We start from the raw sequence: 24,492 nt of genomic DNA, 5'->3' as shown, positions 1-24,492 counted from the left end.
TAATGGTTGTCAGCAGATAGTACTGAGATCTCAATTTGTACACTTCTTCCAAAGAAGATATATAATTGCCATGTGTATATACAGAACAAAAAGAGGTATAGTAGTGATACACAGTTACTTGGGAATCACCTGTACCCTTCCACAATGTAGCACCTACCCCATGTTTCAAGAAAGTAGGCAAGGCCTTTGCTCAGTAGGGCTCATGGTTGGTAGTTGGTTCCCACCTTGAAACAGCCACCACTGGAGCTTGCATACTTCCCTGAGGTGCAGGCCTCATGTCAGAAATGGAAGTAAATGTGGCTATTTTGGTTGAGGGCAACTGCAGATGTGGCTCTCCCTGAGCCATAGAGTGAGTGCCACTGGATTATAAGGTTAGTGTGTGCGGTGCTCCATTTTCAGAAAACCAGTCATCTTGAGAGATGTGACAAAACCACACTACCAGATTAGGGCTGCTCTCCATGTTAGTTTTTTGTAAAGTACTGATGTAGTTTGGTGCTGTGTAGTATGTGAAGTGGCAGAGTTTACCAGTATTTTCAGTAACAACATGTATTCCTGACTCCCAGTATTACAAATCACATTACATTTTTAAAATGTGGAAAATGTAATACATCCGATATTTGAATTTGCCTTCTTGCTTCTGGTCCTTTAAGATAAAGCTAAAGTGTCAATTTGCTATAAGACCACAACAGCTGATTGTCAAGAGCTGCCTTCTTTTCTCATTGTGGATGGAAAGTATAAAAGGTTATTTGGAATGTTCTGTTGAGTCAATCTGCTGATTAATATACTGCAAACAATCTTTTTCTGATGTGCTTGCAGTTGTGCAAGCTCTTGGATTGTTGTTGCTACAGATGGAAAGCAAATCCAGTTCATTTTTGCATGACAGCTTCTAACCAAAGTATGGAGTGTGTGTGCATGAGGACACTGAATGGATAGGTCATTTCCAATTCGGTTAATGCTTCTTAAGTAAACTCTTGCACAGAAAGACTCTGCAAATTCTTGATCCAGGAAAGAGAAAGGTTCTGACATTCTAGATCTACCAGGATGCTAGTTTGGGGAATAGAGCAAAGTGAGTATTATTTAGCAATCAAGTGGTGTGCAGGAATTTCATGGTATGAGGCTACCCATTTGGAGAGATTAAGTAACCAGTGTGCTTCCTGCAGTATTTGTACAAATGATGGATTGGTAACCATCCTTTGATTTTCAGAATATACGGGAGATAGCAAAACAAATAGATTGATGCGGTTGCTGGGTGACCATTCATTTTACAGGGCAATGTCTTAGAATAACTGGCTGTTTCTACATTTGCTTGAATTGTTAGGAGCTGGTTCCCAGTACCTTATCAAAGTTTGTAGAATGCCTCTTTGCCTTCATTTATGTTCTACTTCTGTATTGCTAAATAAATAAATGCCATCAATACTCTGTCCTCTAAATAATCATATTGCTACTTTTCCTTTAAGGTGCTACTGGAAGGTACACTTAATGTGTCTTAATCTGTTTACTCAAACAAATACAAAACTTTGCCTAGAAATTACTTTAATTGAAATATTTATAATTCTTAATGACAGGACATTTCAGTAGCATGCATTGTTCTTCTGCGGATGCAATCACTCACTGCTAGCAGCAAGTTAGATCCAGTAACTTGCGTTAGTGAATATATTTTTCTCCAAGGAAAGAAGTCTTGGTAGAGTAAAGTAATCAGATCCAGTATGGCAGAAGGGAGCTCCAAATCAGTGTAAATTTTTCCCTGTTTTTATTTTTATCTACAGCTCTTATATCTCACCTTTCTGCCCAGTTGGGGTCACCAAGGCAACTAGTATAAAGCAATGAAGACAAGTGACATAGTACTTGAAGACAAGTGACATAGTACTTTTAGCACACCCAGAGAGCTATGCATAGAATGCCACTCTTGTCCACTATTCTACTTCAAAAGTTATTCTTAAATTTTGAAGTATTTTTGGTTGCTTAACAGCAAAACATAGTAAGCAAGTCAGTGAATTTTTAATTCTTCTTCTTGAAGAACCTTTAGTAATATCTTGTGTCTGAATAAGGGAGCGGTGACTCTCAAAAGCTTATACTCTGAAAATCTTGTTAGTACCTAAAGTGCCACTGGACTAAAATCTTCCCGTTCTACTGTAAACCAGCATGGATACCCATCAAAACTTTAGTAATATCCAGTATGAATTCATTGACATGTAATATCACAGGACTGAAATCAAAATGGAACATCTTGATACATTTGGAAACTGCATTGTTGAAGATTAATTATTTGTTTAGGATCAATTCATTTCTTTGATCAGGAAGTTGTACTAGGTAATACGGATGTGTTAGTCTTTGACTATATGCAGTTTGTGAGCAAATGATGATGTCTGATTGCAGTAAAAAATGAAGTGTATCCGTTGAACAGTTTCAAGTCTTGCAAAGACTAAGTAAACTGTCTGGTGCTCTGTGTGATAATCAGACCGTTTTGTAAATACATACATAAATTTCTCTAAACTGCAGATTTTCTACATATTCCAGAATATGTTAATTGAAGCACAGTTTAGAAGATTGCAATCTTTCTGTGAGCCGCATAAACAAAGGTAGTGCTGTGGCAGAGAGTTAAGTTAGTTGAGCCAGATAAGAAGGAGCATACATTTTGATGCTTTAGAGTCATACAGGAAGGTACAAGTACCTCTTTGCACAGCGTCATTGGAAACTGAAATTTCCTAGCATATTGTCTTGATGCTACTATAGAACAAAACATAATGATTTTCATGGTTTTAGGCATGTCAGTCTTTCAATATATAATGTGATTAAAAGGAAAGTTGTATTGAATAAAATTCAAATGGTGATTTGGAACGTTCCTGTCTCATGTCAGGAGTTGCCTCCTATTTCTGGCTTGAGTGGCTGAATTGCAATAGCTGTCCATCTCTTCTTTACTGCCTCTTAAAAATTCAACTTGTCCCATCTTATTATTTTAGGAAGACAAGATTTCTGCTTGTTTGTATAAAGAGACTTTATAGTGAATAATAATATATCTAATAATAGTGCATTTATGTACCAATCTCCTAGACAGATTAATGCCCCACTCTAAAACTCATGGTGGCTCACAACATACTAAATACTATCCCATAAAAATGTAACAAAACAGCCATAAAATTATTAACAGTCAAATCAGATAATATACCATACAATATAGTCCAGGTTGAAAGTTTGCTTTAAAAGGAATAAAAAGAATACTTCTGGAAACTAGGTGGCAAAGTGCTTTCACTTCTGCAAGGAGTAATTCCAAAACATGGGCTCTGGTATTGAATCTATTTTATATCTTGGCTGTTGCAGTTCCTTCTTGCCATCATGTTAGAACTTCAAGGAGCAGCTTTAGATTACAACATGTGAATGAGCTCATATGAAGAGAAATGGTCCTGTGGATTGAATTTTGCACCTCTCCTATAAGACTTTCAAAAGCACCTTTAGTATCATTCTTACGCCATAAGAGGTTTCCCCTCCATGTGGATGGTTATAGTTACCCTTATTCAAGGGCAGAACTGATTCCCAGAACCATACATAGAGAGCAAGGGTAAGAGATGAACTGACATTGGAAACTACTTTTTCATGGACTCATGCCTGTAACATGCCTGTAGCTGTTAAAGACTTGCCCAATGCATGGATTTCCCTCTCTGAATTGCTACCCTTCCACAACCATTTGCTTATTCCAGGGACCCGCATGAATGGTCCACTTACATGGTTATGGATAAACACAGTAAAAACAACTCCCACCGTGGGGCTGAAGTTAAAGAGCACTTCGCTTTTTGACAAACATATTTTCGACATATTAATCTGAATCTATGCTGGCAACCATTGACTTTGTTTCTGCAGCATTGCATAATTGGCTCTTGAGTTGATAGGTAATATTCAGAACTGTTTGTCTAGTTCATAGGACAGCTTCCTAACAGGTGTCTGCCTTTTTAACTGTGTCAGCTTCCACATTCCTAGCCTGTGGGTATCTTTTCACACCCTTATGTTGTTGGGCTGTCATTTTAATGCATTGTGTCATACTGAAGATTGATGAGGTAAATGATTCAGTTTGTTTCAGTTGTACATGTTAACTACTAGATAGACACTAGGGTTTTTTTAGCTGCAAGGCCTTGCCATTTTAATTGTCAGTACCTTCCTCATCTTTTTGTCAAGTTGCAACAAATATTCACATTCTGCTGAACAATTTTCCAGATCAAACAGTATCTGTAGTTTTTGAATACTGACCTTATCATAAACTCAGATCTACAAAGTTGTAAGGAAATATCTTGGAAATATGTCGCATGCAGTTTTCATGGGTTGGCCTGTCTTTTATGAACTTCATTTGGTAGTTTTAAACTGGACAGTGTGAATCAGAAGGTGTAATGTTTTGCATCTAAATAATTTGGATTTTATTTCTGCTTGTTAATGTGGGTTTTTAAAATTTTTGTCAGTGGGTTTAAATGCAGACCTCTGAGGAAAGGAGGAGGGATCCTGGATGGGTGAGTGCAGTGTGATATGATTGACTGATAGCTGAACCCTAGGAAGCAGAGTGAACTGCCTTTTTTAATTAGATTACAAAGGGGAAGGTTTTCAGTCAGTCTTTGGGTGTCTTAGAGAAAGGATTCTGCCTAAATCAGGCAAACTGTGTGGAAGCCTGAGAGCAAAATTCTGTCAAAGTCAGGCAAACTGTGTGTGTACACCTGGGTCAGTCTGCATCTATCCAATAGATTATTTTGTCTAAGTCAGGCAAACTATGTGGAAAGGCCTGAGTGAATCTGTGTCTGTGGATGAGAAGAGAGTTTATTCTGTTAGTGAAGATTTGTGTGGAAAATTAATCTGTGTGACTGTCTGTGAATATACATTTGAGAAGATATAATTATTTCTGAAACCACTAAACTTAAGAACTACTCTGAAACCAGCATGCGTATCAAAATTCTGCAACATTCACACTTACGTATTATAAATAAATTCCACTTTAATAACAACAACAACCGCTCTTCAAGAGAGATTAGTGCCTCACCCAGAGTTGTGAACAAGTTAGTGTTATAATTATCCCCACAATACAGCTGGGGAGCTCGGGCTGAGAGGAGTGCCACCTACTGAGCTCATGGCAGTAGTGGGATTTGAACCAGTAGAGTGCTTTTTGTGCCCAACAGTTCCCCTTTTTTTTAACCTCACAGTCATCCTCATGCCCTGACCATTCTGTCAAACTACCATCTATAACAAGCCTTCCTATATTACTAGCTAAACTGAGGAGGTCTAAGGTGTAAACCTTTGGTGGCAGCGAAAACCTTTTGAAGGAGTAAGGGGGCAGCAATATATATGTCACAAAAAGGAAGGTGTTCTCAAGGTACTAGCTTGGATAAAGTAGAGAACACCTGAAACTCTGTTTGGAGAAAAAAAGAGCGTTTGTTGTGACCAGCATCCTCCTGAGGTATAACAGCAAATTGTTACAGAAGGCTTTCAAGTTTTTGCCCCTTTGTTGGCAAGAGTAGTAGTGCATGAATGAAAAAATGATTTATATACCTGGACTATTTTTCCTTGCCCCAAGTTGGCTTTCAGTTAAGTCAGCCATGCAAGACTGGTTGTTGATGAATCGGATTTTAAATGTTATCTGCATCATTCCCTTTTTTTGCTTTAAGTATTTTTTGGTCATCTGTAAAAAACTAATAGGAAACAAGTCTAGCATATTATCATCAAAATTTTTGCAGTTACACTGTTTCCAGTCCTTTACGTTGTAGTACTCTGTGAACTATGCAACAGTGGTGCTTCATGGAGGAAAGGTCTCAGAATTCCCCTGCCCATCTCTATGGAAAACAACCATATAGTCATCTTTGGAAGAAGTCTTGTAAGATACAGTACATAAAAGTTGGAATTCTGTTTATATGTAATCAGAAGCCTTTTTATAGATGAGAGAGTTACTAATTTGATATACCTCTTAATATTAAAATTTAGTTTTAAAAAAGGGAGTAGTTGAAGGAACTAGTAAAGAAAATGGACAACAAAACGGATACACTGATTTGGAAAACATGATCTTTCCTCAGTTTTTGGGGGGGGGCAGCTCTGGATTAGTGGTAAGGCATCTACTTTGTGTGCCAAAGGTCCCACGCTTAGTCTGGCCATCTCCAGTTAAAAGGATCAGGTTGTAGGTGACATGAAAGATGAGGCACTGAAGTGCTGCTTCTAATCAGAATAGACAATATAGACTTTGGTCAGTAATTGCAAGTTCATGTGGAGGTGGAGCTAGAATTCTAAAAGCTTATTTGGGAATAATTTTTAAACTGGTGATGTTACTGGAAATGCTGAGTTACTGATTTTGTTTTGTTTTGTTTTTTCAGGTGGGCTGTTAAGCTGTCAGTCTGCAGCTGAACAGCATGCAGTCCTTCCGGGAGCAGAGCAGTTACCACGGAAACCAGCAGAACTACCCGCAGGAAGTGCATGGTGCATCCCGGCTAGAAGAATTTAGCTCCCGCCAGCAGACTCAGATGTTCCAGGGCTTTGGAGGGGGTGGCAGCGGCAGCAGTGGACGCCGTGGAGCAGCAGTAAGCTCTGCGTCAATGGCTGGTGAGAGCTCTGGACATCAAAACTATCAAGGTTTCAGAAAAGAAGCAGGTGAATTCTACTATATGGCCTCCAATAAGGATCCTGTGTCAGCTGGAGGACAGCAGCTTCCACAGCGTAGGCCTTCTGGACCCGTGCAGAGTTATGGGCCACCCCAAGGCAGCAATTTTGGGAGTCAGTATGGAAGTGAGGGTCATGTGAGCCAGTTCCAAACACAACACTCAACTCTTAGCGGAGTGACTCACTATCAACAGGATTATGCTGGTCCTTTCTCCCCTGGAAGTGCTCAGTACCAACAGCAGACTTCCAGCCAGCAGCAACAACAGGTGCAGCAGATGAGACAACAGCTCTACCAATCTCATCAGCCTTTATCACAGGCATCCAATCAGTCTGCATCCAGCACATCTCATTTGCAGTCAATGCAACGTCCTTCAGCTCTGCCTTCATCTACTTCTGGTTATCAGTTACGAGTGGGTCAGTATAGCCAACACTACCAGCCTCCTGCTTCTTCCTCTTCTTCATTTTCTTCTCCTCAGCGTTTTGGCCAATCTGGGCAGAACTATGACAGTAGTTACAGTGTGAATGCTGGCTCGCAGTATGAAGGACATGCTGTGGGTTCCAGTGCACAAGCTTATGGGACTCAGTCAAATTACACCTTTCAGGCACAGCCAATGAAGAACTTTGAACAGTCAAAGTTGCCCCAAGGAGGTCAGCAGGGACAGGCACAGCAGCAGCCTCCCTCACAGCATGTAATGCAGTACTCAAATACTGCCACAAAGATGTCTCTTCAAAGTCAGGTGGGACAGTACAACCAAGCAGAGGTCCCTGTGAGATCACCCATGCAATTCCATCAAAATTTCAGTCCTATATCTAACCCTTCGCCAGCTGCCTCTGTGGTCCAGTCTCCCAGCTGCAGTTCCACGCCATCTCCTCTTATGCAAGGTGGGGAGAATCTTCAGTGTGGACAAAGTAACATGCCAGTGGCCTCTCGAAACCGCATTTTACAAATGATGCCTCAGCTTAGTCCAACACCCTCCATGATGCCAAGCCCCAATGCTCAGGGTGGAGGTTTCAAGGGTTTTGGTCTTGAAGGATTGCCAGAAAAGAGGCTTACAGATCCAGGGCTAAGCAGCCTAAGTGCCCTGAGTAGTCAAGTGGCTAATCTTCCCAATACAGTCCAGCACATGTTGCTCTCTGATGCTTTGGCACCTCAGAAGAAAAACTCTAAAAGATCATCATCTAAAAAAACTGATAGCTGCACCAACTCAGAAGGTTCCTCTCAGGCAGAAGAGCAACTCAAATCTCCTCTAGCAGAGTCTATTGATGGTGGGTGCTCTAGTAGTTCAGAGGATCAAGGTGAGAGGGTGAGGCAGTTGAGTGGTCAGAGCACCAGTTCTGACACTACTTACAAAGGGGGTAACTTGGAGAGATCCCACTCCTCGCCAGCACAAGCATCTCAAAATGAGCCTGCAAAGCTCAGCACCAGCCCTGCAGATGAGGAAGAAGAGGCTCCCCCCCCTGATGAGAAAGAGACTTTGGTAGCTGTGGAGACTGCCCCAAAGATCAATGAAAAGGCAGTTGGTGTAATAGTCTCTCGGGAGGCTATGACAGGAAGAGTAGAAAAGTCAAGCAGTCAGGATAAATCTCAACAAGATGATGTTCCTACAGGTGCTCAAGCACTTCCATCTGCCAGTGGGGTAAAAGAGCCAAGTCATATGGGGCCACAGCAAGAGCCACAAGGAGGCAGTAAAGGGAGCAAAAGTGGGGACAGCAGCACGAACCACAATGGAGATGGGAACAGCCAGCTTGGCCATGCTGTCATTGGCTCCAGTTTTTCTGGTAGAACAGAGCCTTCTAAATCCCCTGGTAGTTTAAGGTATAGTTACAAGGACAGTATAGGCATTAGTATGCAGAGAAATACTGGCAACTTTCCTCAGTATCCTTCAGGTCAGGATAAAGGGGATTTTTCAGGGCATAGTGAACGAAAGGGACGGAATGAAAAATTTCCCAGTCTGTTGCAGGAGGTCTTGCAGGGATACCACCATCACCCTGATAGAAGATACTCTAGAAATGCACAGGATCATCATGGAGTAACTGGAAGTATTGAAGGTACTATGCGACCAAATGTCCTGATTAGTCAAGCTAATGAATTAAGCAATAGGGGTCTTTTAAACAAAAGCATAGGCTCTCTCTTGGAAAATCCACACTGGGGCCCCTGGGATAGAAAGTCAAGTGGTGCAGCTTCAGAGATGAAACAGATAAATCTGGCTGATTATCCTGTGCCTAGAAAGTTTGAAATGGAACCCCAGTCTTCAGCTCATGAGGGAGGAGGACTTTCTGAGAGGAGATCAGTTATTTGTGATATATCTCCTCTGAGACAAATTGCTAGAGATCCAGGGCCTCATTCTGTTGGGCACATGGGCACTGATGGCAGAAGTGGAAGGAGTGATCGTCTAGCTCCTGGTTCAGGTCAGTCAGTTATACTTCCTGGCGGCCTAGTGTCCATAGAAACTAAGCTAAAGTCTCACAGTGGGCAGATCAAAGAAGAGGAATTTGAACAGTCCAAGACCTCTGCCAGCATGAACAATAAAAAATCAGGAGACCACTGTCATCTTGCCAGTTTTAAGCATGAGTCTTACCGAGGGAATGCTAGCCCTGGAGCGGCAACTCTTGATTCTGCATCAGACTACATGTTGCAACAGGATAGCCGATCAGCACAACAGAGGCGAGGACCTAGCAGAATGGGAAGCAGCCGGGAGGGAATGAGGGGTAAATCACCCTCTCAATTTCATGATCTGGCAGACAAACTGAAGATGTCACCAGGTAGAAGCAGAGGTCCAGGGACAGATCTTCACCATATGAATCCTCACATGGTGCTTTCTGACAGGGTTAATCGGAGTTCCTTGCACTCTCCTTTCCCCCCCAATTCTGAAAGCTCATCTTTGGCTTCAGCATATCACACTAACACTCGACCTCATGCTTTTGGTGACCCTAACCAGGTGCTGAATTCCCAGTACCACTACAAAAGGCAGCTATACCAACAACAGCAAGAAGAATACAAAGATTGGAGTAGCAGCTCTGCCCAGGGAGTGATTGCAGCAGCTCAGCATAGACAGGAGTCAGCAAGAAAGAGCCCAAGGCAGCAGCAATTCTTGGACAAAGTAAGGAGTCCCTTAAAAAATGACAAAGATGGAATGATGTATCTCCATTCTGGTTCTTACCATGAGGCAGGAAGCCAAGAAGCTGGCCGTTGTTTGTTGGGAAGTGATGGCACTCATCAGAATAAGTGTACTGAAATTAAACACATGAATCAGAAGATTCAGCAGCATGAATCTGGTTGGGATCTCTCTCGGCAAGTGGCTTCTGGCAAAACAAGTGGATCTTTAGGGGCAGTCAGTCAGAAAAGATTTGGTCCTCAAGATGGTGATGCACACAGACGTGATGATGCTGGGGATGTACTTAAATCTGCTAATGCCATGGTAAGGATCCCTGGCCAAGAAGATCAATCTCCTCAAAATCCTTTAATCATGCGGAGAAGAGTCCGCTCTTTTATTTCACCTATTCCAAGCAAGAGGCAGTTGCAAGACATGAAGAATAGTGGCACTGAAGACAAAGTGCGCCTGCTTTCATCGTCAAAGGATGGAAGTGACAGAGCATTTAACTCCTATACCCACTCGTCCCACAATCAAGATGTTGGCAAGTCGCTTCCCAAAGGAGAATCTTCTAGGAACCTTTCAGCTCCTGATAATAGAAATTGTTCTGCTGTTTCCCTCACAAGCCCAGCTAAAACAAAAATTCTGCCTCCACGGAAAGGACGTGGATTAAAATTGGAAGCTATTGTTCAAAAAATCACATCTCCCAATGTTCGGAGAAGTGCTTCTTCAAACTGTGCTGAAACTGGTGCAGATGCAGTTACTCTTGATGACATTCTGTCCCTGAAGAGTGGCCCTCCTGAGGGTGGGAATGTTGCTAGTCATGGAATAGAGACAGAAAACATAAAAGAAGAAATTGTATTGGATCAGGAGAGCCAAGAACTGACCAGTGAAGTGACAGTATCTTCTGAAGAATGGCATGGTGATGGAGATGAGTTAGTGAAAAAAGAAGCATTGGAACTTGCTAGTGCTGGCAAAGAGGGCTGCATGTCTACTGTGGTCCCAGGACCATCACAAAAATCTATTGGTCAGGGAAGAACAGATGGATCTCAAACTGGAGTGGGATCTTTGAGTTTTTCTGAATCAAAAACAGTATCCCCATCCAGTGTCTTGACTTCTGAATCAAATCCAAAGATTGAAGAGAAAGATGGAGATGCAGTTATCATGACACCCAAACCAGATCCCTTCCCTCCAAAAGGATATTTTCCTTCTGGTAAGAAGAAGGGGAGACCTATCGGAAGTGTGAATAAGCAGAAGAAGCAGCAGCTGCTGCTGCCGCCGCCGCCACCACCGCCACCACCACCACCACCTTTATCAGCACCAGTAGCACTGCAGCCATTGGAGGTAGCAGAAGATGGAGAACCGAAACCTAAGAGACAACGAAGGGAGAGGAGAAAAACTGCAGCACAGCCACGAAAACGGAAACCAAGACGAGCTGCTCCAATTGTGGAGCCTCAGGAACCAGAAATCAAACTAAAATATGCTACCCAGTCTCTTGATAAAACTGATACCAAGAATAAGTCTTTTTTCCCCTATATTCATGTTGTAAACAAATGTGAGATAGGTGCTGTGTGCACAATAATTAATGCAGAGGAAGAGGAGCAGAATAAACTGGTGAGGGGCCGAAAAGGACAAAGGTCATCAACACCTCCTCCCAGCAATGTTGAGAGCAAAGTATTACCTGCTTCCTCTTTCATGCTACAGGGTCCTGTAGTCACAGAATCTTCTGTTATGGGCCACCTGGTCTGCTGTCTGTGTGGCAAGTGGGCCAGCTATCGCAACATGGGTGACCTGTTTGGACCTTTTTATCCCCAGGATTATGCAGCCACGCTGCCCAAAAATCCCCCTCCCAAGAGGGCCACAGAAATGCAGAACAAGGTCAAGGTACGGCATAAAAGTGCTTCTAATGGTTCTAAGACAGATACTGAGGAAGAAGAGGATGAGCAGCAGCAGCAACAACAAAAGGAGCAGAGAAGCCTGCCTGCCCATCCTCGCTTTAAGAGACGGCATCGCTCTGAGGACTGTGCTGGGGCCTCTCGGTCACTTTCGAGAGGTGCTGCTTGTAAAAAAGCAACAACTGAGGGTGGCAGTGTCACTGAAAAAACTCTTTCAGACTCTAAACCCCCTGTGTCCATTTCTGAAGGTGGCCCTGAGTTGGAGTTACAAATTCCTGAACTACCTCTTGACAGCAATGAATTTTGGGTCCACGAGGGCTGTATTCTCTGGGCCAATGGGATTTACCTGGTCTGTGGCAGGCTCTATGGGCTGCAGGAAGCTGTGGAAATAGCTAAAGAGATGGTGAGTACTAAAAAATTAATGCTATAATGTTTCTTATACAGCCAGCATTGTGGTGTTTCCTGTGTTCTGGCTGTTGCCCCTTCACCATGTTGTCAGTGTGCAACTACCGTTGTAATTGTGTTCTATAGATATTGAGAACCAATGATAGTTTGTTGCCTGTGGAATTATTTTGGATTCAGATGTACACATTTTTGTAGTGTGCAGTCTGTCTGCTGGTCTGTATTAAGTATATTGGCAACTTCTGAAAAACAAGGTACTCTTTAAGTGGTTTTAAATGATGTGTTGTCACTAAAAAATAAAGGATAGGCTGCTGGCAAGTAAGAAAAATTTGCAGCACTGAAAAGCTATTCATTCCCCTTTCTGCCTCTAGTGCCTGTACTACTTACTGGATTCTTAGGCTATTTTCTTCTCTCTGCCACAGTGAAACCAAAAGAGTTTGGTTTCACAGTTATTCTCCCCTCCTTTTCAGGAAAAGGCTTATATTTAATACTGGACTTGGAATGCAAGGTGTAGCATGGAAGTTCTTACACAGTGGAAACAACGTCCCAAGAAAAGCAGCAAACAAGCAACCAACAACTTTAGAAAACAACAATGAAATACAACCCCCCCCCCCAAAGAACAGGAAAACTCTTAAACATTAACAACAGCAAAAAATCTCTTCAACCAGGAAAACAGCAATCCCACCTAAAAGAACAGTCATACAGCAAATTCTTAAAACAGCTAATGACAAGCCAAATGACCCCCCACAACAAAAACAATTATTTATCAAAATTAAACTTTAGTTAACAAAAAGGTTGCCCCTTACTCTCGCTGCCCCCAAAACAGAAAACGATGAGTAAGTCTCCTGGCCAGATGTCCTCAGGCAGGCAGTTCCTTCCTCCCCTCACTTGGGTCTTCCTCCAGGGAGGCAGCAGAAATGCAGTCAATGCAGGGGTTAATCCAAAAGCCAGAGGGCAGCCCAGGCTCAGCAAGGATTCACAGCAGAGTCTCTCTAGTCTCCAGAAATCGTCCACAAAATGGAGTCTGCTCCAAGCCAGGCCTGTCTTTGTCTTTGCAGAATTTGAAAAAGACTCTCTTCCATCAAACAATCCCTGATTGGCCAGACAACTTCAGCTCCTGCACCCATTGGCCACTAACTGCTCCTCCTTCCTGCCTTACTGTCCCCTCCCCTATGAGGAAAAAAGCCTGGGAAAGGGTGGGGGGGAACAACTTGGAAGCAGCCAGCCGCTATAAAATAGTATTCGCGATTTTGAATTCAGGTGTTCAGGATCTTGAATATATTTGAGATTCTCCAATTTGATTTGGTATAGCAAGATAATGCTAAATCACCATAAATTCAGCTATATATTGAGTATAATAATACTGAATCACACACTTCTACCATGAAGATATGAACATGCAGGGGGGAAAAGTCATTTTTTCTGGAGGACTTTTAGAGATTTTCTGGGGGGAAAACCCTCCTATAAAATATATATGAAACATATTCTCTCTTGGAATTAGTGACATACATTTTAAATGAAGGTGTTACTGACTCAAAATATGTAGTGTGAAGATTATGTAAGACAGTCTGCAGCATTAGATAGTGGCAATCCGTGTGTTTACGGTAGACAAATGCAACATATTTTCAAATATATATTCATTATTTAAATTTGACTAATTTTTCTGCAATTAATATGCTGTGATGTGGATACACTGTTGAAGACTTTAGTGTTTTTATTGTTAACTCCATATCCAGGGATGTTGTTAGTCCTAGTGTGACTATGTGAGATGGTTTCTGTCCAAAAATACTTAAATTTATTTATTATAAAAATTGTTTCCCATTTTCATTGTTTTTTTCCTGCCTGTCAGATGAGAAGAATTAAGATACATGTGCTAAAATGCAGCAGTTTGCAGCTTTCTGAAATGTTTATCTGTATATCTAGTTGTGAACATGGCCATACATCAAAACATCTACACAGTAGGCCAATGTACAGAGTAAGAGAATTTTTCTACAAACCTGGGAAAAACCCCAGGTGTGCTGAACTAGCTAGAAATGGAAAGGGAAAAAGTGAAAAAAAATTCTCTCTCACTCCATTGTCTGTGGCATGGAGACACTGCAATATGAAGGGAAGAAAAAGACATACTGATATGTAGTGTCCTGACCGGGATGATCCAGGTAGTCTGATCTCATCAGACCTTAGAATGAAGACAAGTGATAGCAGTGGCCAGGTGAGTGGGAGGAATGATGGACATATGGATGTCAGTGACTGGAGGGGGTGAGAAGATGATTCTGGGTAGCGTAGGTGGGCAAGGTGGTAGAAAGCAGCGGTGGTTGTGGGGGAAGAGTGAAGGCAGACAGGGAGGACATAGCTTGAGGGCAGAAGGGGGGCAAAAAGGCCATGATGCCATATGGACTTAGAAAGCAGTGAGTGAGAAGGGGGAAGTTACTGGTGATTGGAGGATTCTGGGGCCAGCAGAGGGGATGGGATTTTACCAACAAGTTACTAATCAGTTCCCTGCTGGTTTTCACAGCTATTTTTGGAGAAAACTAAGACATTAACACCCAAAGTTCCAAAATGTTGCCAAATAGTACAATTTTAATATTGTAAACTATATAAATTATTCATTATAGTCTGCTAAAGCAGTAAAATACAGATTTAATAAGAATATATGTATATATTTCAGGGTTTTCCAACATTTCCACTTTTTTATGGCTTCAAAATTTCAAAATAAATGTATGTTTAATTGAAGTTGTTACTATCCCTTGCAGGGTTCGGGAGATGTTTTTAAAAATTTTGGATGGGTAAATATGCAGTTTAGAACTAGTTCTTTTGGTTTATTGGGAATGTTGTAAAGTAGTTAATTATCTAAATAATTTATTCAAAACTATGTTTTATCACACTCACAAATATTTAGGCTGTGTTACAACCAGCATGTTCAATATTAAATTACTGTTGTAAGATCCAAAGTAGTTTATTGCTTTCTGCAGGGTGCTTGATAATAGTAACAGCTTGGGAGAAATTTGTTTCTCCCCATCTGGGCAGAAGTAGTTTTAACCTGTTCAAAATTAGCACCTTCCACACACCTTTACTAGCAGTCCAGACAGCCTAGCTTAAGCAGAGTTCATCGGTGCTTGGGAGCTCAGGGTTGGCAACAGTTAGTACTTGGATGGGAGACCACCAAGGAGGAAGGCAATGGGAAAACCACCTCTGCTTATCCCTTGGCTAGAACAGCGCAGGATTGGGGTTGCCATGATTGATTGAGGGCACGTTTTTCTTGTTACGCACCCTTACGTAACATTGGATGATCCTTGTTGTTTTCATTGTGAGGAGCAAAAACAGAAGAGCAGCATAGTTTATTGTCCATTATCATACTTTGTAAACAGTACAAAAGCAGAGATTATGCTGAAGGGCAAACCACCTCTGTTCGTCTCTTAACTTGAAAGCCATACAGAGTTGCCATGAGGTGGCTGCAGCTTGACAGCATCTTACACACACAAGCTACTGTGGTTTTAAATGGTAGATGGGACTGTACCTTTAGTTTTAAGCATGATAGGGGTAGATGTGGGAAATGCCACACTTTCAGATTCCTACCTGCAGATTTTTAAAGGAATGTCACAGAGTGTTCTGCAAAGAAGTCAGCTCCTATAATGAATCCTGCATGAAAAACTATGTAGTCTTGCAGTTGATTACCTTTGTATCACTGTTCATGTTCATAAATTTATCTTGATTTAGCTATTTAATCTCAAATATCTCTTGTACAAACATTTCTGCAAATATTCCAAACTTGGAGTGTATTAACATATACATGAGTGCTGACAATCCCAGCATATCGAGGGCCATTTCACGCTGCAGCAGGAGTGGGGAGGTCCTTCCATGTGTGGAATTGAAGTAGGATACAACCCAAACCTTTGAAATGGATCTGAATACTTGTATATTAGCAACTGCAAAAATTAGTGTTAGATTATTTTGACTTTTATCTGTTGAGTCTTTTGCTGAACTTTGTTATAAATGATATATCTTTTTCAGAATTAAAAGTATTTCAGGAGTAAGCATTTTTATAACCATCATGCACATAATTATGCAGAAGGGAATAATTTTGAAAATAAACTTCAATGTTATTGTATGTTGAAATAGTACTTATTACAACAAAAAAGTTTTTAAAAGTCAAAGCAAAGATCAAAAATATGCAAAAGAAATGCTTAGGATGATAATAGATCAGTGATCTTGCTGCAGCTATTTATCTCTCCCCTTATCACAGTGTTTCATCTCTTGAAGCCTATTATTTACTTAATATTTCATTATTTGTTATATTGGGAAAATAGCAGTGGAAGAGTGTGTCTCTTTGCCATGTCCTGGTCCTGGCACACCTTCTTATCCTTAAGTATTTGAAAAGTTCAATTGATATAATATAGCAGGGGAATGGAGGAATCATGCACAGCATCTTTTGCCATGTTTCATTTCTCAGCACATGGCCCTTCAAAATTCTTGCCTGGCCTCATAGTATTACCCCTTGCTGCTTCTGCATCAGGATTTCTCAGCATCCCCTGTGATGCTGGAGAGGCTAAAGCTTTTTAGGAAGGCACTGCTCGAGGTTGAGATGTGAGAATCTGAATGGCTGAAGCGATGCCTTGCTTCCTACATTGTGGAACCAGGAAAGAAATAGTGGAGGTGGGTCAGTTAATTGCTCCGTCTCCAGATCCTTGGATTGGAAGATTTGGGGTATGTGTGTGGGGTGCAGGTTTTTTCCTCCATCTTGAATGTATCTCTGATTACAGGCCCTATAATTTCAATAGAGAAAATAAATGGGAGCGATTTGACTTATTTACTTGCATTATTTATAGTCCACCTGTCTCACTAGGACTCATGGTAGATTACAGAGTTGGTCAGTACAAAAAACAGAATGGGACATGTAATGGACAATGCAAGTACAATAGGATCTGGATTGTAGGAATCTTAAAACCAACCAGAAATATAAACAGAACTGAAGCAAAAATATAAATATTTCTATAACACATTAAACGAGGCAAAAATTACTGATAGGAGTCTACTTACAACAATAGACAGTATAAATTATACATCGTAGTAGAGACCACAGTCCCTTATTCTTTACCAAGTATGGGAGCTCTTTCGTACAGACTATACTTATCTGTGTAGAAAAGCTTTTTGGAATAACTCAGTTTTGCATAGTTTGCAGAAAGCCGAGAGAGTGGGAGCTTTCCTGTCATCATTGGACAGGCCATTCCAGGTGGAGGCCACATGTGTATGGGAATTTTTCCACTAATAGGCTGGCATTTGTAGAAGGCCCTGCTCTGATGAGCAAAGCCGATATAGTGGTGCATAGATACAAGGGACTTAGGCCATGGAAGGCTTTGTATGTGATATAGGGGTGTGTACCCCAAAAAAGATTTGGGTTTCCTGCTTCGGGTTTACCCAAAGTGGGGAAAAAAATTCAGGAAAACCTGAATCCCAAAGCAGCAAGCTGCTTCAGGTTAAGGTATTTAAACCACTTCTGGATTATTAGGGAAAATTTGGCCATTGTTTCCAATGGGAAATGCTGCTCCCAGCTATCCGGGGGAATGGGGAGGCCCATTTTCTTTCCAAAATCACTCTCAAGTCAGTCTCCTCCAGGTACAATCATCAGGTCCAGTCAAGTCCAGGTCCATTTTACAAAATGCCACTCCCAACCACCTAGAAAGCCCCCATAGTTTTTTCCATAGGGAACAATAGAGACTGGTTTGAGAATGATTTTTTTTTCTCTTTGGGGCGAGGGGGAATTTTTCTTAGTGTGATTCTCTGGTGTGGAGTTGTTCCCCTTGCATCAGTTTGGTACAGGGGGGGCGCTTTGGTTTACTTCTAGTTGCAAGAGTGTCCCTTGCTTCATATGGTTTTGTGTATTTTAAATTAAATTTTTCTTAGTGTGAGTCTCTGATGTGAATGTTGGTCCTCATAGGGAACAATGGAGGTCGGCGGCGGATGGGACACCTTCTTTGGGGGGCCATAACATGCCCCCCCGAAGTCCAATATTTCTGAAACTTGGATAGTTGTAAGAGGAGGGTTAGGAGAAGTTCTCCTGCATGTTTGGTGTATTTTGCTTACAAAATACTACCCCCATCCACCTAGGACCCCCCCCCCCAATTTTCCCCACAAGGAACAATGGAGATCAGCAGTGGATAGGGGCACCTTCTTTAGGGAGTCATAACAAGGCCTCCCAAAGTCCAATCTTCCTGAAACTTGAGGGGTCTTGAGAGGACAGGTAGGAGTAGGTCCCCGGCAAATTTGGTGCATTTTGCTTACAAAATGTCACCCCAGCCACCTAGAAAACCCCGGAAGCACTGATTCCTCTTGGTGTTCCTTAGGAGTGGCAAGGGAAAAGACTGCTTCTGCGTTACCTGAAGCTTAAGCTGGTTCAGGAATGCCGAAACATCCCAAATTGGGCCCGATCTGGGTTAAAAACCCAGATCTGTAACCCAAAACGCACCTCTCTAATGTCATTGAGCCCAGTAACTGATGGGCAGCCAGTGGAGTGACTGTAGAATGGAGGGACTGTATAATGTATGCCTGTTTCCTCTACTTGATAACACTTGAGCTGTGTCAAAATCAAAAAGAGTCCAGTAGCACCTTTAAGACTAACCAATTTTATTATAGCATAAGCTTTCGAGAATCAAGTTCTCTTCGTCAGATGCCTGATCAAAACTGGGCAGATACAGAAGAGGAGGGGGAAAGAGAGAGAAAAAAGGGAGGGGGCATAAATCACAAGAAGGCAGAATGCAATTAGCATGGAGGCTATCAAAACATTCCTTTGCTTGGAAATGTAAACATTTCCTTTTGGTGTGCAGTCAGTTTGTAGCAGTGAAGGTATCCAATTCCTATGTAGTATAAGCCTTTGATGACCACAGCTCTCCCTGCCAGCTGCATCTGACAAAGAGAACTGTGGTCCCCGAAAGCCCACACCAGGCGTCACTGGGCTCCCCCAGATCACGTGGCGTTCTGCTCCAAGTTGAGTCTCCTAGGTGATTTTGAGGGGAGACCAACAAAGTGCATTAGAGTAGTCTAGTTTTGATGTTATTGTGGTGTGGATTCAAGTAGCCAGATCGGCTGTGTCAAGGTAGGGTGCTGTCTTCTGGCCTAGACTGAGATGGAAGAAACCTTTTTTTTTGTAGCTGCATTCACTTGCAAGGATCAGCTGAACATCATTACATGTGGGGAGGATAATGTTTTTCAAGATCTCTGCCTTCCCAGTCTGTCTTTTCAGGTTTTAGTTTCAATTTGTTCACCCTTAGCCAATTAACCGTAGCAGTCAGGCAGGAATTTAGGGGCTTTACTGCATCACTAGGGGATTTGAATATGGATACATAGAGCTTTATGTTCTTCAACAGATCTGCAATGGGTTATGTTTCTGAGGTGGGACACAATTTTGCCCTAATTCCATATGCTTATACTTCCAATGGAAGGGCAGAAATCAAGGTGGAGGGGATGACTAATTTTGGCTTCTCAGTAATGTCATTCATTGCACACCCTTTGTGTTTTCCTATAAGTCAATGGAAGCCATTCATTTTTAATGAATGAAAGTAAATACAGACAGAACATAGGGCCAGAAAGTGTTGTTGCTTAGGGTTGATCCACTGAGCAGTGAAAGCTAAGAATGCTTTGTGTGAGTGGTCTGTTGCTTTTAATGTTAACTTGTGATAGTGAAGACAGAAACAAGAACGTCTAGAATACCACAGAAACCAGGATGTTCATGTGTATGTACAGTTTTCAGAGGGTGATGCTTCTTGCCTTTTATCTTTCTCTAGTGTCGATAACTGAGGAAGACAATGGAAGCTAAGTTTTAGTGGCTTGCAGAAGCTATTCTTGCTGCTGAAAGAACTAAAACCAGCTGCTGCTGCTGCTTCATTTGATACTTGCTGAAAATTGTTATTTATAAATAATAAATTAATAATGAATGTTAATGTCATTGTTTCATAGTAGCAATGAAGCTAATTACAAAAACCTCACATTAGTTGTCTCTGTTACTGTCTTAATCAATTAATGCTTTAAGCAATTGAGGGTTGTTTAACCACTATTTTTTTTTAATGACATACTTAAACCCGTCAGGTCTGCTTCCCAATTGAATTTTCCCTGATTGTTTAAAACATAAATCTGGGATTGCCTGAGAAATGTACGGAAACTTCTATCTTATGCAGATATCAAGTGTTCATTTAAGATGTGTAAGGGGAGGGTCACTTTGGGGGAGTATTTTGAGATACATGGCTCTGATTTGTCCAACATTACAAAAGATACGCTTTAGTACTTTTCTGTGTCTAAAGCTACAACAAAATTGGGTTTTTTCCCTTCAACTCAGATACGTATGTTATGGTAGCATAGGGTGCAGAAGTTTGTAACTTTTTTCCAGGTATTGGGTATCCTTGCAACTTTTCCTATGGAAAATGAAGATACTTATAGATTTAAATGCCATAAATATGCCAAATAATATAATTTGATATACTAAGTTTATTAATGATGTGTTTTATGTTGTTCAATAAGTTAAAAAAAATTCATTTTGATAGGAAAATAAATGTTGCAGCATATATTTAAATTCTCCTCCACTCCCCCCGCAGAAAACCCATGGCTTCAGAATTCCTGGAAATTTCACATCTCTGTTTCTCTGCTTGAACCATGGAGAGCTGCTGTCAACTGAGGTAGTCAGTGGACTAAACTAGGTGGACTAATCGTCTGATGGCAGTTTCCTGGCTAGCCTTGCGCGATCCTTGGACATGGATCCAGAGAAGTTAGCCGTGTTAGTCTGTAGTCACAAAATAGTAAAGAGTCCAGTAGCACCTTTAAGACAAACCAACTTTATTGTACCGTAAGCTTTTGAGAACCACAGTTCTGATGAAGAGAACAGGGCAGGAATCTGTTTCCATGCTTAATTAAATCATTTGTATTCCATCTTCCTTTAAAATTGTACTTGACATTATACATAATAATAACAACACTAATTTGTACTCTGGTATGCGTCAAACATATTTAAAAATCTGTTTTAGCTAGTATGATGGATTGCTCTGACTCGCTCAAAGTCTATAGACTGTTGAACGATTCCTGACGTCACTGAGAAGGTGGCCAAGTTTCTCCATTCTGCTTTGAAGCTGCGTCAAAGAATATCACGGAAATAAGCTATAAATGTATTTATGTATTTGTAATGTAGTATCCTTTTAACCTTGTTTTTCTTTTTTGTAAGTGGATAACTTGAATTGTTGCTATATGCTGGGGGTGGCCAAACTTGCTTAATGTAAGAGCTACATAGAATAAATGTCAGATGTTTGAGAGCCGCAAGATATGATGCACTGAAGTGACTTCAGAAGAGGTGGGTTTGGGGGAGTGTCCTGAAAGTGACATCACAGGAAGAGGTGGGATTTTGGTGCAGTATGCTGGAAGTGACATCATTGGAAGGGGTGGAGCTAGGGAAGAGCCATCACCTGACCTTTGACTTGGATGGGACATCAGAAAAGTGACGTCCCATCCTTGCTAGGCTTCACCCCTTAAGTCCCCAGATATTTTCTAAGTCAGATCTGGCAACCCCAACATTTTTATTGAAAATATGAAAGACATGGAAAGAAAAGGAAGGAAGGAAGAAAGGGAAAGGGGGAAAGACATGGAAAGAAAGAAGGAAAGAGAGGAAGGGAAAGACATGGAAAGAAAGGAGGAAAGGGAGGGAAAGAACTAAACTAAAATCAAATGTATGGCCGCGGCAACACTCAGAGACATCTGGGAGCCACGCAATATGTCTAGAAGAGCCACATGTGGCTCCCAAGCTGCAGTTTGGCCACTCCCGTTATATGCCAATAAAGGCTAACTTGAACTTGAACTAATAACAACACAGCTGTTAAAAAGCACAATGTTTTAACACCAGCAGAACAACACAGGTGGTTAAAAGGCTAAGATTATAATTAATATATAGTAAAATAAGCCTAAACCAGCCCAAAAGATTAAGAAAGAATAGGGTTAACTTAACTTGGGGTGGGGCCTAAAAGGCTTGAGAAAATAAAAACATCTTTACCTGCTCCCTGGAAGAGTATAAGCTTGGCATCAGTGCTCCTCTGTGGGTGGAAATTCTAGAAGATAGGTGCTACTACTGAGAGAGCCCTGTCTCAGCACATCCATCTATGTAGAGCTCTAAAAACAATTTGGAGGAAAAATATTTTTCCAGAGTGTTGAAAAAACGTATGATTTTTGGAATGAGTGAAAAGCTTTCTAAGGCAAGGTTTTATTCAAAAGATGTTGTGTGAAGATTTTTGCGCCAGACAATCTACGGTATTAGATGTGATCATTCCTTTGTCTATTGGAGACATATGCAACATGTTTTTAAAAATACGCTAATTTTTACATGTTGCTAATTTTGTACAAAATAAATACACTGTTTGCTTAACATAGTATAATAAAGTTTAATTTGATAGCCTAATATACTGGTAGCCCAGTTATCATTTCTGTTCAAATAATACTTTGTTCTTTTTTCCTATAAAGTTTCTGTTTTCTGTATTCAGCCTTTCAGATGGCAAAAACTAAGATACATGTGCTGAGGTAGCATAGGGTCCAGCAGTTTGCACCTCTCTCTGTAGTAATAAGTATATTTGTAATTTTTCTTCTAGAAATCTAAAGCCAACGTATGCTTTTAAATTTCATAAATATTCCAAATAGTGCAATTTTATATGCTATTTCCCTCTATGTGGTAGTAAAGAGTGCTGCAAGTGAAAGAAACATTTTCTATGCTATTTGTTCTGTCCTTTCCATGACAAAAATTGATTGTCGGAAAGTTAGTCTGTGGGGTTTATTACTAAGCTTATGAAAAAAATCTGGAAGTTCAACTTCCTTTGCCTCTTACAAGGTTAGGGCGATCTTGCTTTTAAATATACGGGATCTTGTGGCATGCTTGTCTATTCTTCCTGTAGGTAATCTACAAAAATGCAAGTGTGCAAACTGAAGATACACTTCTGATTTCACCATTGGTAAAATTTCAGGGGCCAAATATCAGCAGTCTCTCAAGTTTCTTTAAATCCAGTGTGGTGCTTCTGTTATCTAAAGCAAGGTTTTTATTTAATGGAGTTTTCTTAAATAAATCAGTCATCTGTGCCTTGACTCTGGGAAAGATCCTTAGTGTCTCAGTAGCCAGTTGACTTTTGTCAGGCTTTCTTTGTTTAATTTATTATGGCAGTCAAGGAGAAAGAGTTGAAAGACTGAAGTGCTTCATTTATATATTTAAAATTCATGTTTTCTTTTGAGGTTTGTTTTCTGTCAACATGTTCTCTGATCTTTGGAAAACTTAAATATATTTAAAGCATATGAGGCAAGGATCTAGGCTATTGGATTGTATGATAACTTTTCTCACATATTTAAGCCAGTCAATGATCTGTAATTATCACATGACTAATGTAATGTACACGCTCATGCTATGGAAAAGGTGTTGTAGAGGATGAAACATGGAGAATTCATTTCAGTTTCATGTGCTTTCACTGATGGCTTCTGAAACTGCATTCAGCAGTTAATTGAAAAAGCCATCAAGGGATTGTCAAAACCTGTTCACTCTGCTCCTCTGATCTATTTTTAATAATCCCCATTCACCTTAAATGAGATGCTTCTAAAATCTCAGAGTGCACAGTATGTTCAATTGTAGACTTGCGGTGCACGAATAGATAGTTGCCTGGAATATGTGTTTTGTTGTCCCTTTTGGAATGCACTTACTTGTATCCACCTTAGGAATCTGCCACACAGAATCTTGTAGCCGAGTCTTTCTCTTTCTTAAAACAGCAAGTCCCTTTCAAAGGCTCTTTCCAGACGATGCTTTGGTTTGGTGTAATTTATTTGTATACTTTATTTATAGTCTGCCTTTCTTTTGGGGATTCAAGACAGATTACTGGATACGTAGCAGTGCAATCACTGTATATGTAGTAATGGTGCAGTTTCACAGAATATTCTCTCCTACCTTTTCTGGGAAAATTTCCTTTTCTCTGTGATCAGCCCAGTTGTACAAATGTGTTAAAATGTATATGTGTATTTCAAAAATCAAGTTACAGGTCATGTTCTTTATTGCATGTGAAGCACCCTGACAGGCTTGAATTGTTTGTTATTATTAGTATGGATAGTTTGGAATGTTAACAAAATACTACCTTACTTGGCTCTCTTTGATTGGGATGTGTGTAACCGCTTTCTGAATTTTTGGAACAGAAGAGGCCAATGCTGATCACAGTGGTGTGAAATTTCTCTTTCCCCGAGTTTGTGGCTTTAGTGTCATAAAGGAACTTCCCAAGCTCAAGAAGAGACTTTAATACCATAATGAAATATTTTGCATTTTGTGGAGGTTGCTGCCATCTGCTGGTTAATGAATATAGTTTGTGAAATGGAACGTAAAAAGTGATGGCAGGCAGTAATAAATGTGTTTATTAGTATTTTTTCTGTTGGTAATTTATTTTGGTTTTAAGATAGATCTCTTTTGTACGGTTTTCATGTGGAGAACCTGAAGCACCAATTTACAA

The 24,492-nt window shown here is 40.8% G+C and overlaps 1 protein-coding gene across 4 annotated transcripts in view; it reads left to right on the top strand.

Annotated features, from left to right (window-relative positions):
* TCF20 (transcription factor 20) overlaps positions 1 to 24,492 on the top strand; it is a 182,500-nt gene that overhangs the window by 113,221 nt on the left and 44,787 nt on the right. For all 4 annotated transcript variants that reach the window (XM_054988399.1, XM_054988401.1, XM_054988400.1 and 1 more), the window contains exon 2: positions 6,333 to 12,005. In XM_054988399.1, the coding sequence (XP_054844374.1) occupies positions 6,369 to 12,005 (5,637 nt within the window). In that variant the 5' untranslated portion in view covers positions 6,333 to 6,368. The remainder of the gene's footprint in view (positions 1 to 6,332; positions 12,006 to 24,492) is intronic.

Source organism: Eublepharis macularius, chromosome 9 (assembly GCF_028583425.1).
Source record: "Eublepharis macularius isolate TG4126 chromosome 9, MPM_Emac_v1.0, whole genome shotgun sequence".
In the NCBI taxonomy this organism is placed as follows: domain Eukaryota; kingdom Metazoa; phylum Chordata; class Lepidosauria; order Squamata; family Eublepharidae; genus Eublepharis; species Eublepharis macularius.
The sequence above is the reverse complement of the archived record's forward strand: the minus strand, read 5'-3'. Positions and strand labels throughout refer to the sequence as shown.